The 19551-nt window shown below is 43.2% G+C and overlaps 1 protein-coding gene across 1 annotated transcript in view; it reads right to left on the minus strand.

The window, feature by feature from the left end:
• LOC310870533 (vasoactive intestinal polypeptide receptor 2-like) overlaps positions 1–19551 on the minus strand; it is a gene marked incomplete at its 3' end in the record, with an annotated part of 75577 nt that overhangs the window by 23012 nt on the left and 33014 nt on the right. The window contains exon 4 of the mRNA XM_083781772.1: positions 8273–8364. Coding sequence (XP_083637898.1) covers positions 8273–8364 — 92 coding nt within the window. The remainder of the gene's footprint in view (positions 1–8272; positions 8365–19551) is intronic.

Here is a 19551-nt window from a genome sequence, read left to right on the forward strand (position 1 = left end):
TACGGTACTGTTTTCATATTTTCATATTTGCCTCTATATTTCTTGCTGTTCACCAACCTCAACAAGTAAAACTTTGTCAAAATAACGTCTGCATGTTTGCAGTGTTTGCTTTGTATATAGCACACAATTTAGATTCACACTGAATGATAATACAGCATTATACTCAGATGACATTGCCCTAGTCTTGGATACAGCAGAGAATGGGAGGGAACTACTAATGGCAGTAGAAATGTGAGTGCAGGGAGATCAGCCCAAGCTCAATGCCAAGAAAACAAAAGTACTGACAGTGAGCACAGAGGACAAAACCATTGCCACTGCGGACGGGACGGTGCTCGAGGCAGTCTGGAATGCCTTGCATGGGATGAGGCGAGTGTGGAAATGGGAGAAGAAGACCGTAGCTACGGTCGAGTCAGTACAGTACTAGTGCTGTATGGGGCTGAGACATGATCACTCACAGCACAACAGGAAAGGGCCCTGGATGGAGCCTACACAAGAATGCTACAAATGACACTATACAGTAGGTGTCACATTGACGGACCACATAACCATCAGAAATATAGTCCTCTACTGGGACCTACCACGCGTTCAGACAAAGTCATAGGGCCTCTTGCGGTTCAAGTTCTTAAGAGGAAATTCGTTCTTAGACCCACTTAGGACGTTTTTAAGAAGGTTTTGGGATCCCTCAATGTTTTCTTAGCTGCAGTGATTTGTTCGTAGGTAAGAACAGAATGTAAGCACACTGTGGAGCACTCTTTTTTTGTCAATTTGCCTTTTTTGTTCTTAAGTGGAATCTGAAAACATAAGGAAAAACAGCACCCTCTGCAAGAAGCTCAAAGTGTGGTCTGGGGACCTCAAGGGGTCCTTGAGGAAGTTCCAGGCAGTCCACAGCAAAATATGGAACATTTTAACCACTTTAACCCCATTTTATACTTAAAATAGCCAATCTACAAGCTCACAACGCATCCCATTACTGCCCATTTTGTATATCGGCTATTTTCGAAACATTTTGATACATCTTCAAAACATTTCCCTACTAGCAGAACATATTTTCAGATGGGGGTCTGCAGAATGCATGTCAATTTGGGGGTCCTTGACATGAAAATGTTTGAGAACCACTGCTTTAGAGTTTTCAACTGGCCTGAAAATTACAATCCAACCCAAACAGACCATGTGAGTTGAAGCCAAACACCATACTCCCCCATACCCCCACCCGCTACCCACCCCCCATATACCGATAGCCACCTCCTCCATTTTCCTGTCGCCTTCCTACCTGAAAGCCCCCATATCCCACCCCTTGCACCCGTCCACCATATCTCCCTCGCCACCCCTATTTTCGCACCATTACATACCAAGCAGTTGCTGCCTTAAATCCCCTCCATACCCACCCTCCAGTGTTCAGTAATAAAATGTTTTATATCCACTACTATCAAACTACTGAAAATGACGTATGGATAATATGCTAATGTCAGCAAATTTACATATAGTGGTGAAAGTTGACTAATGTGAGATAAATAATCAAATACATTAATGAATAAAATGTGCTGTTCACTTCAGAAGTAGCCTACCTCCACAGTACTATTGATTTTTAATGTTTGGAGTCTGACTTTAGTTTGGAGTGACTTTATTCACTCAACTTTGAGGTCCTGTGATTTCTGTGTGCTGCAATCACAGTGACACAGGTGACTGCAGGAAAGGCCATGGAGTCATGCAAAACTTATTTCATGCTAAACCTCGCCTCTTCTCCCTTTTTAAATGTTTTTATTTTTCGTAGACCGGCGGGTTAGTAGCCTGCTTGCTTCGATAGTGCTCTCGGGCCTTAATTGGCCTGTGAGCGGGGGTGGCTGGACACGATACCACTGTTAATCTTTTTTATTAGTAACAAAGTGGTGTCCAGTTCTGGCTAACCTTGGTTAGCAGCGTTATGGCAACATGCTGCGTTATTGTGGCAGCGGGAGGGGATCTAACGTAACCGTGTTATCGTTAGCCACGTTGTTGTTTTTAGCGGTAAACCGCATCAATCTGTTGGGACTGGTTTAGTCCTGTCCCGTGGTACAACAGCCAAGCGGCTAGTAGGCCTGAAGCAGTCTAGTCAGCTCACAGCCTTAGCTGGATATTAAACAGTTATCAATATAAGATCAGACAAGATCAACTGAGTGTAGTTTAACTGAGATCTTGCAGTTCTCGCCTTGTGGTCTAAGTAGTTGGAAAACTCTTGTCCTTTTGAGCCTATCTGAGGAACCGCAATCTGTCGTCAGTGATCGCGCTTGAAGTTGTTCTATCTAAGCAGAAGAAAAAACGAATCCGAATGGCGATCAGTGACTGAGTGCGCACACTAGTTCCCCCGGAAGAGTTCTTATAATTGTCACAGGGGTCCGCCCCGCAAGAACGTTTCATGGACTACACTCACCCACCTTTTGACCTCATCCTATGGGGAAACCCGACCCGGGTCATAGCACCAATGTAACGCCCGGGATTCAAACTCGGGCCTCCCGCGTAAAAGTCCAACATCTTAACCACTAGAGTCTAGTCAAGTGACTAGACCAAAGGGATATCCCTATGGACCGGGGGAGATATTAGACTTCTGAGGCTCTGAGCAACTCTGCTACACTGACACCAAATAAAACTCGACAATGTTGCAGAACCCATGCTCTCAGGTGCCATGGTGTTTATTTCTTAAGTTATTCTATGTGAAAATCAGGTGGTTCATGCTGCAGCAGACAGATGTGTAACGAAGATACATATTATGTGCAGAATAACAGCCCTGCAAGGTACTAAATCTACCACCAATTGATTATTTTCTTAAAATAAATTATATAATCAATGAAATCAAGGTTGGACGGTTTTACCCCACAGTTATAGTATAGGAAACAATAAATTCTTATGCCGTTTAACTTTATTTATCATGAATTGAAATGCTGTGAGAGAAAATCCAGCCTGTTATCTCTGTAGTTCATGCTCCCCCAGGCTACCAAATCCTCAGAGCTCCCAGTCCTCCTTGATCAATCAGGGAGCTCCCCCTGATTGATTTAAACCTGGACTGCAGCCTTTCAATCAAACATGACTGGCCTGTCAGTCATGTTTGATTAAAAGGCTGCAGTAGTCTTCCAGATGCCATTACAGGTTATTCAAGAAAACTACAAATAAAATAGAATAAGGTCAAATAAAATAGAGTCGTACAAGAAGGAGCATGATCACAAGATAAATAAGACACGGTGAGTGAGTCAGGCAACAGCTGACGGATTGTATTATGACAAGACTGATGCTTTGCTTCTGGAGAGATACAGTAACTAACTGTAATTAGTAAGCCCATTTCTACCATTGGAATGACATTTAAAATTGTAACATTTTTTTTTATTGTTATTCATCTTCAGACAATTTTGCCACTATTCTTTTTGTTGACTTTAACGTCATCACATGATCAAGAAACTGCATCACCTCCTCTCCTCATCCACTGTACTCACAACTTCCTGAGTAATAGACCACAAACAGTTAAAGTAGGTACATCTTTCTCATCAACTGTTATCAGCAACACAGTTGCCCCCCAAGGTTGTGTCCTTTCCTCTACATACACTCTATACACAAATGACTGTATTAGCCCCTCGCCCACTAACATCACATACTTTAAATATTCTGATGACACTGCAATTCTCGGACTGCTCCACGACAATAACTATTACGAACTATCAGAACACTTCTCATTTTACACAGAGCACTGACAACTATTTAGAGTTGAATGTGGACAAAACAAAAGAACTGGTCATTGAAACAACCCACACTGGACTTAACCCACTCCTCATTAATGGTAAAACAGTAGAACAGGTTGACAGTTTCACATATCTTGGACTCACACTGGACAATAGACTTAGGTTTGATAAACACATCACATCTATCCAGTCACACTTTCCATGTAGTAATCCGTAAATTAAGATCATTATCTGTTGATCCTCATCTTCTGCTATTATTGTACAAAAGCATTATTCAACCTGTTCTGTTGTACTCTTCTGCATGTTTCTACACCATATTGTCCATGCCTAACAGGAACAAACTTCTCAGTATTATCCGTATTGTTCCCAAAATCATCGGACTTCCTACACCCACACTTTCTGATAAGAACAATAAGGCCATCATACGGCTAGCACTTTCGATATCAAAAGACACTGATCATCCACTGTATCGCTTCTCATGCCATGCCTCATGCCATCTGGACAAAGACACAGAACCTTGCCATGGAAAAAGGTCCGTTTTAGTAGGAGTTTTGTCCCATCAGCCATCACAGCATTAAACATGTTTTTGTATTGTCTTGGTGTTATGTGCTCTGTGTTGTTTTGATGTGGGTGTTTGAACAGACTGTGGAGACGAATATCCTTCGGGACAATTAAGATTGTTATTATTATATGTAGTCAGTAGCAGAAACAGCCCTGGAGTGCTTGCAATAAGCTAAGTCTTATATGGCAGTCAGACATCTCAAGAGCTACCACGACCAACCTGTTCAAAGTCTATGTGGAAAGTATCCTTGCATCTGTATGGTGCAGAAACATGGACAAGACTCCTCATGCGTGTCCAGAGCCTTTCATGGAGGAACCATCCAGCTAAAGCTCCGATTTATGGAGGCATCCATTCCATCTCAGTTGTTGTGGCACAAAGAAGACTACACTTTGTTGGACACTGCCACAGAGAAAAAGACATTCCTTATATTCTTATAAAGAATGTCTATTCTTGCTATAAACATGCAATTCCTTATTATTCTTCTGTGGAGACTACCCTGCCCATCAAGAGTAGGGACACAGGACTGACTGTGAATGAACTCGGTGTGGCAATGAGAAACAGAGACTAGTGCAAGCAGCCTGTGTTGCAGATCATCTATGCACATGCATGAACTATGCATTCATCATCATCATCATCAGCATCCGAGTGCCCTCGAGCACTCGGATGATGATGATGAAGAATGCATAGTATCCTACCGGTATGTACGGTATGGAGCCAGAGTTCCTGATTGTCCCGGGTATACGATTCCAGGCCAAAGTGTCGATATGTGGCCTGAACAGGATTCTTAACCCCTATTTTCTCCCCGAGCGCCGCACAGTGGCTCACTGCTAGTCTGCTCCTATAGTGATTATAGGATGGGTATAATGCAGAGGACAAATTTCACGTATACAAGTGAAAATGTACAATGACAAAAAATACCCCCAAGGGATGGGGCACAATAAAAATAAGTCACTACAGAACCACCTTCAGCCATAAACGGTCTGCACGATAATGACTGGAAGCTAATTTCTAATTGTAGCATCCAGGAGGGGAACAAACTAATAAACACAAGAAGCCAGTTTGTCCGTGAGGGGAATCGACTAATAATCAAAAACGGGACAATTACCAATACTGGTAATGTTATTTATTAGTTATTTTACAGTTCAGCAATTCAGTATTGCTACTGTGATACTGTCACAACTGGCCAAAGCTATAACAATGTGTCCACTTAAGTTGTGACTACTGTATATCATCTCTGCCTCATGTCTCACTAACCTCTACTGTGAAAATAAGTTTAAATACGTTTTATTGGTGACCTGTAAGACACTGGTGTGATAGGCAAGGATTGCTGTGTCAAGAGTTTGGACATTTGTTAGCGCGCAAAATTCTCGACCACTCACACTGTTGTTGGCCGACAAAGATTCATTGCCAAAGGTGTCTCATTAACTGTACTGGCCAATAACAAAGACCAAAGTTGGTAGAGACACTGTAATCGCTATGGATTTCTCTTCAAACCTCCTGATGGCAAACGGCATGTCGATGTGCCTTGCGCTTCCCTGGAGTCACACCAACTTCCTGGAAACAGATGTGCTGCTATAATGGTTGAAGTGAGAATAATATGCACGTTCGCCTGTGTCAGTGCACACACACGCACGCACGCACGCACGCACGCACGCACGCACGCACGCACGCACGCACGCACGCACGCACGCACGCACGCACACACACACACACACACACACACACACACACACACACACACACACACACACACACACACACACACACACACACACACACACACACACACACACATCAAAGAGAAAGCCTGCTTTGTGTTTGCGACAATGCAAGTTGAGAGTATAGGTGCACCCAGTGTGGTTCCCTCGGCTCTAACATACGTCTGATCAACTAAATAAGGAGATACGGGGATCCCTGGTGTTTGTCAGAAACTGCTGACGTGGTGTTGATGGCGCAAATGAGTTCTATTGTGCAATGTACATGCTGCCACTTCTACTGATGCAGTTCAGGTGGACCAGCGGTTGCCTATACACCCCCTCAAATACAGAGATTTGGTGCGTCCTCCACAGACCCACAGACAGATAGACATACATTGTTACTTGTTTTTACATTTGTGTTTGATTGCTGATTGCTGGTGGTGTACTGCCCCTCCCCCCTCATCAAACAAAAATGTTTGGTCAAACCATGTGACTCCCATTGGAAAAGCATTGTGGTGGCCCCAAAAAAACAAAGAAACGACCAAACATTTGTTTGATTGGTGTTTGGTACGTGTGAATGAGGCCTGACAGTCTGTCAACACCTGACAGCGATGCCAACCCAGATATTGTTCAGGCAGAAACTTTTAATTACTTATTATGCTTAGTTTACACTAAAATAAGAGACCAGAAAATGATATTTCAGAGACAGAGACAACAGAGACAACTCAGTTCCAGTCTAAAGGGTTTAAGTGTGTGTGTGTGTGTGTGTGTGTGTGTGTGTGTGTGTGTGTGTGTGTGTGTGTGTGTGTGTGTGTGTGTGTGTGCGCGTGTATCCAGAGCAAAGCTTGTAAATTACTACACATTTAGCACTAAATTGATCTTGCACGCTACGCCAGTCCCCACATATTTTTCAATTCAGCCTCATTGTGGCACTATACCACGCCCATATCCCTATAACTAGATTTCCGGCTATTTCAAAATTTCTTAAAAACACATATTCCTTTTCCTCTGCCAGTTATCTTTGTTTTTGTCTCCACCAGCCGAAGGCATGGGGAGAGTATGTTTTGCACTCCGTCCGTCCGTCCGTGTGTCCGTGTGTCCGTGTGTCCGTCCGTCCGTCCGTCCGTCCGTGACCAGCTAATCTCAGCCACCGTTAACCCGGTCGATGCCAAATTTTGCACACACACTCCCTGGATGCCAACCATGAACCTCTGCCCCAAACTTTCCAGAACGGCCTGTTATAGCGCCACCAGGAGGCCGCTTTGTGCAAAACAGGTTTTTGCACAGCACACCTACAGATTTTGTCCAAACATCACGCAAATTGGTACACAGTCTCTCTAGAGCCATTCAACCAAACCGGTCTTTCATATTTCTCACACTCCATCCTGATTGGTTAAGATTGGCTTCCAAAGTTCACAGGAGTGCTCAGTTTCAAACAAAATGCTGCAAATCATGAACACATCGCGTGATTTCCGTGAAATTGTGCACCCACATTCCCACTAGGCAGAGGACAAAATGCCACATGAACAATTTCAACTCAGCCTCAAGGTGGCGCTATAACTGGCCGAAAAGTGTTTTTACCTCTAACTGCACGGATCTGTGGATAACCTGGTGGAGACCTGTGCCCAGAAGGGCACTTTTTCTAGTTTTTCCTGTTTTGTTTGATTGATAGGGACTAGGGATTTTGTCTAAATAGAATCTAGTCATTCATGAATGATGAAACTATTGTTTTTCTTGAATTATTTGTGGTAGTTTGGTTCGAAGTGCAAAGAGAGAACAAGCGCAGAGAGTGGAAAGACATGCGAGACAACAAGACGTGATTTGAATGAACCCATTCTGACCTGAGATCAGATTCATACGAGGTTTCCACTGGACACACACTGGTCTGATGAACCCATTCTGACCTGAGATCAGATTCTAAAAATGTCAGTTGTTTTTTTAGATTTTTCAAAAATAGCAGACCTACAAGCTCGTATCGCGCCACTCGGTGGCGCGATACGAGCTTGTAGATCTGCTATTTTTCAATAGCTAAAGCATGACATGATGCCAACACCAAAATGGGTGCCCGGTCAGAATGGGTTAAAACATGGGTCCTCGTGTCTCCAAAGGAGGATGTGGTGCACTTGCACTAACTCGTTAAGCCACTAGGCATCCCCCACATGGGCACATTTAGGAACGCACGCCAAGCATGCATTCTGCTTTTGCTTACCTTTCAGAAATACATTGCAGTTGTGTACAGTGTACAGGTGATTCCAATGACAAAACCATTCCATTTATGTTGATTGTGTACATCCTGTTCCGTTACTCACCTTCTCCTGAAAGGGTTCGGACCAACACACACTGGTTATGTTGGGGAACACTTCGGTCCATCCGTTTGCTGTGCAGCTCCTGCTAATGTTCCCTACAATTGAAAAACAAACACAGCTCGTCAAAAACAGGGGGGCTGAATCACACGCTGAAGCACACGGCATGAGTGGAGCAGGCGAGGAAAGCGTTAATTGTATGCAAATGAGGAGCGAATCTTGCTGGGTGGTAGCCAATCAGCCAATGTCGAATGTAACACGGTAATAAACACACATGTAGCAACTGGCATACGGATGATACGGATCATACATGTACTGTATCATAAAGTTGTCCGTCAGACAGCTAAACCTTCACATATTAATCAACTGCGAATAATGGATCAACTACATTAGGAAACATCTTCCTGTGGGCAGAAACATACTGTATCAGTATGGATCAATTGTGTCTGGCAATTAAGAAGCTACAGTAAATCACAGGATTTCAACATGGCAGCTCTCATGGGGTGCCAGAGAACATTTCATTTATATACGCATGCACACACGCAGGCACGCACGCACGCAGGCAGGCAGGCAGGCAGGCAGGCAGGCAGGCACGCACACACACACACACACACACACACACACACACACACACACACACACACACACACACACACACACACACACACACACACACACACACACACACACACACACACACACACACACACACACACAAATGTTTAACAGACCTCTAGTCCAGTAAGGGGACATTCTACTGATCTTATCCGAGGGACAGGTCTTCATTTTCCCATACGCCTGCTGACCTAAGTCCCTCTGTTTTGATTAAGGTTTTTCCCAGAGAGGAACACTGTAACAGACCTCTGTTCAGTTTCAGCCTTAGGGACGAGAGCAAGAGGCTGCCGTTTGAACATAAACTATCATCACTAATACTAACAATTGTAAGAGGGAAGCAATGAGTGCCAACTTTGCACAGACTCACGTCTGTGCAAAGTCCATGAAGACCAACCCAGTCTGGCACGTTGGGTGCAATGGTAAGTGATAGATTTGCAGCCTGTGACAACCCTCAGAGCACTGTGGAACACAGCATCCAGCCAGAGCAAGCATTTGGCAGAGGCATTATACAACAGATCACCATACAGTATTCCAGCAAAGGGGGAAACGTAGCTTCAACCCCTTTTTTCTTGGCGTATCGCCATTTCCTCTGCGATACGCATGCAAAGTTTGAAGTCGGTCTGGCCCATGTCGCCATATCTGTTGTCGGATGGTTCTGGACAACGGTCTGGATCTCCATATCTGCCTATGGCCACCAGTGTTAATCTTTTCTTTTCAAAACATTTGTGACTACATTTGACTGAGGGACTGCTATTGGATTCTTTTTAGAATTTTCGTTTTTTCACTTCATATGAAAGCAGGGAATCATAGCTTCAAATTGACATATTGGTTGTTCAGTTTGACCCACCAGTTTTGGAGATATGGCTTATAGAGTAATGTCTTGCAGAGAAACAGCGAGTTGAGAAAAGAGGCTTGAAAGGTTCACTTCTGTGGTCTCTAACATTACACCTAGCTACATGTTTATTTATTTCATATTTACATGTCGATTTCAGCTCTGACACTTATTTCAGACATGCTGTAGTATGTGAAGAGTCTGCCTGTGCTAATAACTCATTTTGGAAAAAAGAAAAGTTTTTCTCCTCTGGTGAAAAGCTGGAATTTGCGCGATGGCAGTCTCTCAGTCAAATCTGTTCACATTTTATTGTAATTTCAATAGTATAGATCTCGGGAATCATAGGGCAGACATAATGAAAAGAGTATTATTGCACAAATCATGCCCCTTCAAGACAAAAGAAAAAACATTTCCTCCCCTTCAAGTCCCAATTTAGTAAAGCCAATTGCCAATTCCTCAGCCTCTCTACGAGTAATCCATCTCTGCTAACCCCCACAATCAGTTATTGGGAAGGTGAAGTAAGCCTCCAGTGTTAATCTTTTCAGCAGATTTTGATTTAGTCTTAGTCTTAGGTGGTCTTTACACGAGAATGGTGTTCATAGAAAACACCTTCCAGAGTGGAAATCTTTGAGAACGCCGTTTTAATCCCTTCTCCATGTAAACAGGCAAAACGGTGAATCCGCAAAACGTATGACATCATGCAGGCTCACGTTGGCTCACAGCGCATATGTTTATTACATTGATGCAGAGCCATAATGGAGTACCTGAACAAGCCTACAAAGTGCTGCTCATCAGCGATGGTGAATGTAAAACCATGATGTAAATAAAATGCCTTGCGATAGGCGGCAGCAGCGTTTATGTAGCCTAATGTATTATAAAATATATAACCATCCCGTGGCACGCTCTGCCTGCATGCTCTGTGCTGCCTGTCAGCCTGTGTGTCACTTAAAGCAGGCAGACAGCAGACATCCACAACCATGTTGTGTTCAGGAAGCAAAACCCCGATAGGGTTGCGTGAAGGGGGAGCTGGCCCTCTGGAGCTGGCCAGAGCCTTAGCTGGCTACCTGCATGGTTCTTCTTCTTGTACGTGGGTGACTGGTCTATTTGGCAGCCCGTTACCGCCACCTAGCAACATTATAGCGTTTTCATAAAGTGTGCGTTCTCGTGCAAAGGGTCAATAAAAACTCACACCTGTGTGAACCGAGTGGTGCAATTCCTCTCTCTCTCTCTCTCTCTCTCTCTCTCTCTCTCTCTCTCTCTCTCTCTCTCTCTCTCTCTCTCTCTCTCTCTCTCTCTCTCTCTCTCTCTCTCTCTCTCTCTCTCTCTCTCTCTCAGCACTACCCCTCTCTCTGTTTCTGGCACCCCCTACTGGTATTAATAAATGCACGCACGCAGCATTACCCCGTGTTCCAATTTCACGCATGCGCACACCACTCGTGCCCATGATACAAACATGATACAAACGGAGATTGCTGGTTGTTGGAGTGGTTGCACCACTCAAAAATGAGAACGCAACGGGACTTTGACGTTTTATCTGGAGATGGTCGCCGTCTAAAAGAGGCCTTAGTCTTTTGAATAACACACCATTTAGTCTTAGTCCTATTTAGTCTTCTGAAATTGTTTAGTCTTCGTCTAGTCTTATATAAAAATTAGGGCTGTCAAATGATTAAAAAATTTAATCAGATTAATCACAGCTTCAAAATTAATTTAATCATGATTAATCACCATTCGAACTATGTCCAAAATATGCCATGTTTTCCTGTTTATTGTTGTGGAAATGGAAATATAAATGACAGAAAGCGGATATACATTTGTTTTTGAATGATTTTTGTTTTCTAATGCATTTAGTATAGACATGATGTGATGTGAGCATTTGTAGGCCTATACACTTTGAGTTAAATCAACACTGGCTTTTGGCCATGTAGACTGCGGTCCCCCAGGAGGAAGTCACTAATGTTGCTCTGGAGAGGGAAGTCTGGAACACTCTGGTGGAGCTGTTGCCCCCGCGACCCGACTAGGGATAAGCGGTTGAAGATGGATGGATGGATGAATGGAGACTGGAGTCCCAGTCCAGAGATGAAAATCATAATAAAATGGCCTAGGCTACTTTCTATCAATTTAATTTGGGGGTCCTTGAAATTAAAATAGCTGAGAAGCAATGGGTTAAACTGTAGACTATAGTTAATTGAAATTCACAAAATACAATAATGGCACATAAGCATTTTTGGAAACAGGGCTTGGTTTAGAAAAGCCTATATTTTGCGCTAAAGTAATTATTGAATAACATATAAATGTAGGTTTTAAGGCTAGAATGGCATTGTAATGTAGTGGACTGTAGTGAGAGGCGAGATTGTCTCTCCTTCATTGCGGGACTGCAGGACTAGTCTGGAGATAGTTAGTCGTGAATCAGCTTCAGTCAGTGTTTTGGTTCGTACCTGGAGTTGCGCATTATCTCCGCAGTGCACAGCAGCACAGGAGAACTGTCTTTAATATATCCATGGTCGTTTTCAGTTGCTTTCCATGTGCGACACAAAATTACCATGTGTTTGTTTTGGTAATAGCCTACTGCAGGCGCAGCCATGCTGATTCACGTAATCGCGTAGGACAACACGAAACCAGCCGGACAAACATTAATGGCATTTTCAAAATGTCCACAAGTTGCGACGGACCCGAGTGATTCTTGCAGCGCGCTGATAGCTAACACTAGTAGTGTGTGTGTGTGTGTGTGTGTGTGTGTGTGTGTGTGTGTGTGTGTGTGTGTGTGTGTGTGTGTGTGTGTGTGTGTGTGTGCAGTGTAGCCTAATGGGGCTTTGCTAGGCAGACAAAGTAACGCAACAGAGTTACAGAATCAAACCACTTTGCAACCAAACTACAATACACAAGCTATCTCTCTGGTGTTGTTCAATCATGAGTCATGACTGTGTACTACACAGTGACAGATTTGTTATGCTCTGGACGTTCCTGAGCCGCGCGCACGGGCGCATGTTAGGGGGAACACTAACATGCGTTAATTGCGTTAAATATTTTAACGCAATGAATTAACGCAATTGATTAATGCCATTAACGCGTTATTTTTGACAGCCTTAATAAAAATATTAGTCTTTTAGTGTTTTAGTCTTTATCTTAATAATGCAATGTTAATTTCACCAGGAAAGATTTAGTCTTAGTCTTTTGAATGAGTCTTCTGAAATAGTTTAGTCTTAGTCTAGTCTTAGTCGACTAAATATCAAAAACCTTAGTCTTTTATTTCTTGAAATAGTCAACAAAATGAACACTGATAGACACATTGGTCAGATCTGCGATTTCAGTACAACGGCCCATTACCGATTTAACATTGGGCACTGTACTCCCTTTGGTCCATGGTGACGTGCATGCAGAGTGTGAAGTGAATCGGTCAAACCGTTCTCAAGACACATCACATTGATGTACAGAGATTTTGCACATTTAAAGTGTAAATAGTAGGATTGTGTCTTTATACAGAGAGAGATCAGACAAACCAATAATGTAGTAGAAAGACCTTTGAACGATCGATGAAAAGAGCAGCACATGTTTTTGAGTGGTGCAACCACTCCTACAACCAGCTTGCAATGTCCTCGTACGTGTTTGTGTGTGTGTCTGTGTGTGTGTCTGTCTCGTACTTGTTTGTGTGTCCGTGTGAGCATGAGTATGTGACTTAAAAATAGCAGTAGGGGGCGCCAGAAACAGTGAGAGGGGTAGTGACTCTAATGAGAGAGAGTGAGAGAGGTAGTGACTCTAATGAGAGAGAGAGAGATAGAGAGAGAGGGGGGGGGGGGGGGGGGGGGGGGGAATTGCACCACTCAGTTCACACGTGTGTGATTTTTTTTTATGCAAGCCACTGACTCAATTATTAGTCATGCACAACCTTTAAGGATGTTGTTATTAAAAATCCCTTTAGCTCTTCTCAAACACCCACTGGAATATGATAATACGGAACGACCCCAGAGCACCCTGTGCTGCAGGGCGTATTGCTACGGGAGCTATTCCCATACCAAACAGTGATAGCCCCTGTCTCAATGATCTGAGTGGTTTTTAGGGCATTCTTTATGACTTGCTGTCTGAGCGGATACAGGGAGTGTCTAGCCTTCCTTGCCACTGTGTGCATTGTCCATGACAAGTACTCAGTCTACATCCTCTCTACTGATGTCCAACTCATGGAGGTGGTACGTCAGTCATGGAATCCAGACACACACACACACACACACACACACACACACACACACACACACACACACACACAGAGGAGTTCAGCCCCGGGTTAGACAGTTTAACAGTCAACCTGGAGGGACATGTGGCGTTAAAAGCTGCACTGAAGTCAATAAGATTATTTATTATTATTGTTGTCGAGGTGGGAGATGGTGGCATGATGCAACTTGAGAAACAGAGTGAGAGGTAGAGAAAGAGAGAAGGGAAGGAGCGAAAGAAAAGAGGAGAGAGAGTCTGAAAAGGAGAGAGAGGGAGATAGAGGGACAATAACGGAGAATGCTGACAGAGGAGAGATGCACTCAGAGAGAGAGAGAGAGAGAGAGAGAGAGAGAGAGAGAGAGAGAGACAGAGACAGAGACAGAGACAGAGACAGAGACAGAGAGACACACACACACACACACACACACACACACACACACACACACACACACACACACACACACACACACACACACACACACACACAGACAAGTCAGTAAGACAGCAGTCTGTGGGTGTGAACTCCACTGGGGCAAGCAGACACTGATGTGTGAAACCGTTTATATTGACCCATCATTCATTTCACACGGCGCACGCACACACACATGCACAGGACAGCTTGGCACAAACAGAAACATAGAACCAAGAAAACTAGACTAGGTGACCTAATAGTATACAAATACAAGACACTAAAATCCATCCATCCACCCATCTGTCCAAATGGACAGTCTCATTAGCTGGCTCCAACCAAGGATACGTGTTGCAAAAATGAATGAATGAATGAATGAATATAAATGAACCACACCAATGGTCATTACCATAATTTGTCATTGGCTACGTTTACATGAGCAGTTAAATCCCCTTTTCATTCCGAATAGAAGTTCAATCCTATTAAACGTTGTTATGTAAACACCTACAAAAACTTACATCCGAATGAAAACGCTCGATGCGTCTAAAAACCATTCCGATGTCACTGGCCGGATTACTCCGATGTTCAATGCGATTGAAAGAAAATTGGACTCATGTATACACTGCTTCGGATGTAAATTCATTCTGGTCTTTCTGAGCATGCTCATTTCCATTGCGCTCCAACTCCAAGGCGCTCATAAGCCTCATATCCAAGGCGCGCCGAGGAGTTTGCACATAGAGCGCGTTATTTCGTGCATTTTGTGTGTGTGTGTGTGTGTGTGTGTGTGTGTGTGTGTTCAACGGTCTCTCTCTCACACTCTCTCTCTCTCTCTCTCTCTCTCTCTCTCTCTCTCTCTCTCTCTCAAAAATAACGAGCGACCCGATACAATAATAATCAGTGTGTTGCGTGCCCTGGCCGTGCTGTAGATAATAAAGTAGGCTACACATAAAAACGAGATGATCACCTTCCCAGCGGAGAAGGGGAGCCGCAGGTGGGGAAAAAAAGACGGTAAACATAATATGTATGTCCGTCCCTATCCAAGCAGCAGCCTCAAAACTACTGCGGAATGAAATGATGGGATTTCAAAGTGTCGTCTTTTGTCTGAAAGTCACAATGAATGAACTGCCTATATTTGTGTCCAACAGATGGCGTAGTTTCACGTGAATTAACATGTATCATGTCTTCTATCACTTCTCCATATAAACACTCATTCGGAATGACCATTTCCCATGTAAACTCGCGGCAAAAAACATTACATCGGATGTATTTTATTCTGAAGTATTTATTCGGAATGATCACCCTTCATGTAAACGTAGCCAGTGATGCATGGAACAACAGTCAGTTCCCCTATGTGTGTTGAAATATGAACTGTGTAGTTCAGTGTAGTATCACTCCAAGTTCCCCCCATAGACATTACTTCATTCTGTCACAAATTGTCTTGGAACTGCTTCAGATATTAAAGACATGGCGCTGTAGGGGTATTCTTTTTTTAAATATATTTTTTATCCAACGCTTTTTTCACCCCTGTGTCAATCATCTAATGTGATCCTGGGCTCTACACACCCTCCACCAACCTAGTCCCCATATATGGGGGACAAGGGGAGAGCAACGGACTTGAACTCATGCTTCCTTCATGCCTGAGTGTCCAAGTTGCTCCTTTACACCTGACAGGGGGGAGTTTCCCTGGTTGGACGTAGCGCGTGGAAGGAACACGTTATTCCAACCAGTTCCTTTCCCCTCCATCAGGCTCCCCGGCTGGCCATTATAAACTTTATAATGGTAGATATCATGTTCTGGAGAATCATTAGCAAACAGTAAATGTTACCAAATGTATAATGATGACAAATGGACGAGTGGGACAAAGGACAATACAGTAAGTTAAAGCCATCAGACCTTTATCTGCCAGTGAAAACTATAATGAATGATAATGATAGATCTACTTGAATGGTTTTAATGAGCATTCTGTGTCCTTTGGTCCACTGTCCCCAACTCGGCACCTGTGTATATGTATATGCTACAGTTTATTAGCCTCAGTCGAGTGGGCGGGGTCTATGGGCTGGAAACCAGGCTAACAGTTTATCATACTTAATAATACCTAATACCTAGTCATACCTTTTCTTTCTCTCCGTGGTCTATTGATGAAGTATGGCACCTTAGTCAAATTAGATACATCCAGACAGCTTAATACTATTGTTTGTTTTTCCTCTGAGTCACCAATAATTAAGAGTGGTCTAACCTAACCTAACCTAATGTAACTGACTACACTTGAACACTGAAGGCTGTACTCTTGTGTGAATATGATGTTTGTTTTTCTAAGACCCTGTGAACCCATTATACTTCTGTTTTAAAAAATATTTTGAAAAGAAAGAAAGATCCTTAAAAGCTTAAAAGTGTGCCCTTGTGAAACTTATTTTACAGTGCTCAAAAAACATAAAAAATCACACCCGTGTGAAGTGAGGGGCGCTAATATATTAAAGTCTAACTCATGTTGATTAGTGATGGTGATGTAAAACATTAAATTCTCTTTATTGTTAATGGCATTTAATGTTTGTGTTAGGAGGTAATTGTTTTAAACAAACATTGAACTAAAAACAAACATTAAACCCATATAGGAGGGGCTAGCGTCCCTAAAATCACGCCCGTGTGAAGTGAGGCGCGCTCTTATCTTACAACATCGAGGTATGATTGTAGGTGATGTAATGATGATGTAAAAAAAACGGTGACCAAACAAACATTAATTTCTCTTCATTGTCAATGGCGTTTTTAAAACAAACTAAAAACAAACATTAAACCCATATAGGAGGGGCAGGCTTAGATACAAATTACATTACACCTAAAAGTCTGACTGGCTTCTGAAAGCAACATAGTACTATTACTGCGACGATAAAGGTCGGGAATGATAGTATTGGCATTTTGAGTCACACAAACTATATGAACAGGCAGTGGGGTAGTTCTCTCAGATGTCCAGCTTGATGGTTCTGCCTTAGGTGTGCTGTTATTTTCTATCTAATTTATATCATTCGTTTAGGTCAAAATGATGCCAAATCTCTTTTTAATGCAAATTATACAGGGAAAGAAAGCCTGGCTACCGAGGCTAATGTGATGCTGGTTCTTGCCAAATTGCATGCAGCCTTTTTATGATTCAGAATGAGCTTTCGCAATTAAGCTGATTTTAAATGCTGATAAAACTCTGATAATGCCATTCTCAAATGGAATCCTGAGAACACTTAAGGTATTATTACTGCTCAGGGAAAGAAGTTAGTCTCCTGTTATATATCATGAATGTATCAGAATTTGGCTTGATGACGGCCTCCACTTTAAACCTCAATTAGATGATCTTCTTTAAGCTTCTGTAGGAGGCTAGGCTTTTATTTCAAACAAGTCCCGTTTTTCCTCTGAAGCCAGAACTTCAGTACATGAGCTGGGAATTGAACACTTCCTAATTGACATTCAGAGAGATAGAGATAGAGATAGAGAGAGAGACTGCATGCAGCATATGGGTGTGAACTTTGGGGGACATGGAGGGGGGCAGCAACATTATGTGAAACAGTATATTCACCCATCACCGCGCACGCACGCACGCACACGCACACACACACACACACACACACACACACACACACACACACACACACACACACACACACACACACACACACACACGTGCGTGTCTGTCTTTATTGTGTTTAAGTCGATAACGGAATGCCTACTGAATGTTGCTCAATTGGAAGCTGACCTGTCTGACCGACCTGATTGTGGCATCCACACTGTAAGGGCAGGGCCTGATTACAGCTTCGTAGGCCACATCCTGGGGCTATACCCACGCCCAGCCCCACAGTGTTTCAGCACCATAGACAGCGCCTTTGTTTTACCCATACAGAGGCAGTCTGTCTATCAAATACAAATTGGCTACAACAAAATGTTGCCAGTAGAATTTTATGTTATGTAATCATAAAAAAATTGCGAGATGTCTGAGATGTCTGCAATAACATTAGAGGTCAAGTGCAACTTCTTGTTGATGCACACGTTTTTAAATTGCTGTAGCATGCAGCTGACAGGGTCTGGGTTGCAAGAGGCTTTAATTCACATAATGTGTGTTTACATTCCTTTATCCAGCAGCTCCTTCCCCCCCCTGGCAGCCGGTTTCTGGCCTCGAGGTGGAAAAATAAACATTTTTAAATGTATTTTGTACTAGCAGCCATTGCTATTCGAAATAATTGGAAGAAATGTCCAGGGCAGCGGACTGACCTCATGATTCCTTCTATGCATGAGGAGTCCAAGCTGCTTCTTTTCACCTGACAGGGGGGGGGGGTTTCCCCGGCCGGACGTAGCGTGGAAGGAGCATGTTATTCCTACCAGTTCCTTTCCCCCCCCATCAGGCTCCCCGACTTGCCACACGGAGGAGGGAACACGCCCCCCAGCGGGAATCGAACCCAGGACCTTCTAGCTGTGAGGCGACAGCACACTACCAACTGTGCACCGTGCCCCCTTTTTATAAATTGGACATCTTCAGATATCAGAGCAGGCATTTGTGACTAGCTAAAAAAAATAGGGCCAGCTATAAAATAGGGCTTAAGTGGTTAATAATTGATAATAGTCCAATAACATTTGGATTTTGAATGCAGGACATTTAACTTAATTTTTACGATTTTGTCCTTAAGTCCAAGTACTTCTTCCCCCACTGTGGCTGTGACAACTCGCCCTACGGTAGCAGTGTGAACAGATTGTGATCCTCTTCGCCATGGCCATGCGCCACTGTCCTAGAGGGATGGAAGCTCACCTCCGGATGTGCGGCGGCTGTCCACACTCTGGTGGCTGATTGGCCCGGGATGACAGCTCCTAAGTTACAAGGACAGCTGACAGCAGACAAACTCTACTTGTCCTTCCTGGCTTCCAACATGAGCAGCTACAGCTCTGTGTGAGTGCATCACGTCCTGTTGTGTGAAACTTCTGTTTATTGTGGTAAACTTTAAATACCAAAAGTCTAGGAAGTAGTAGGGGTGAGAAGAAATTTTATTTTGTCGTTTAGTTACATCATCATTATTCATGTGAAGCACTTAGTGGTTATTGATGAGAAATATGTAAAAAGTTGTGGTCATACAGTAGAGCGAAAATTACTCTAGTAATTTAAGGATTTGGGGTAGATTATCCACATCATGTGTGCAATTGTGTAATGTTGTGTCTTCCTCTGTAATGTATCTTTGTTGTCATTGATGTTTTATGTGT

Source organism: Protomyctophum parallelum, assembly GCF_964188405.1.
Source record: "Protomyctophum parallelum genome assembly, chromosome: 14".
NCBI classification, from domain to species: Eukaryota; Metazoa; Chordata; class Actinopteri; order Myctophiformes; family Myctophidae; genus Protomyctophum; species Protomyctophum parallelum.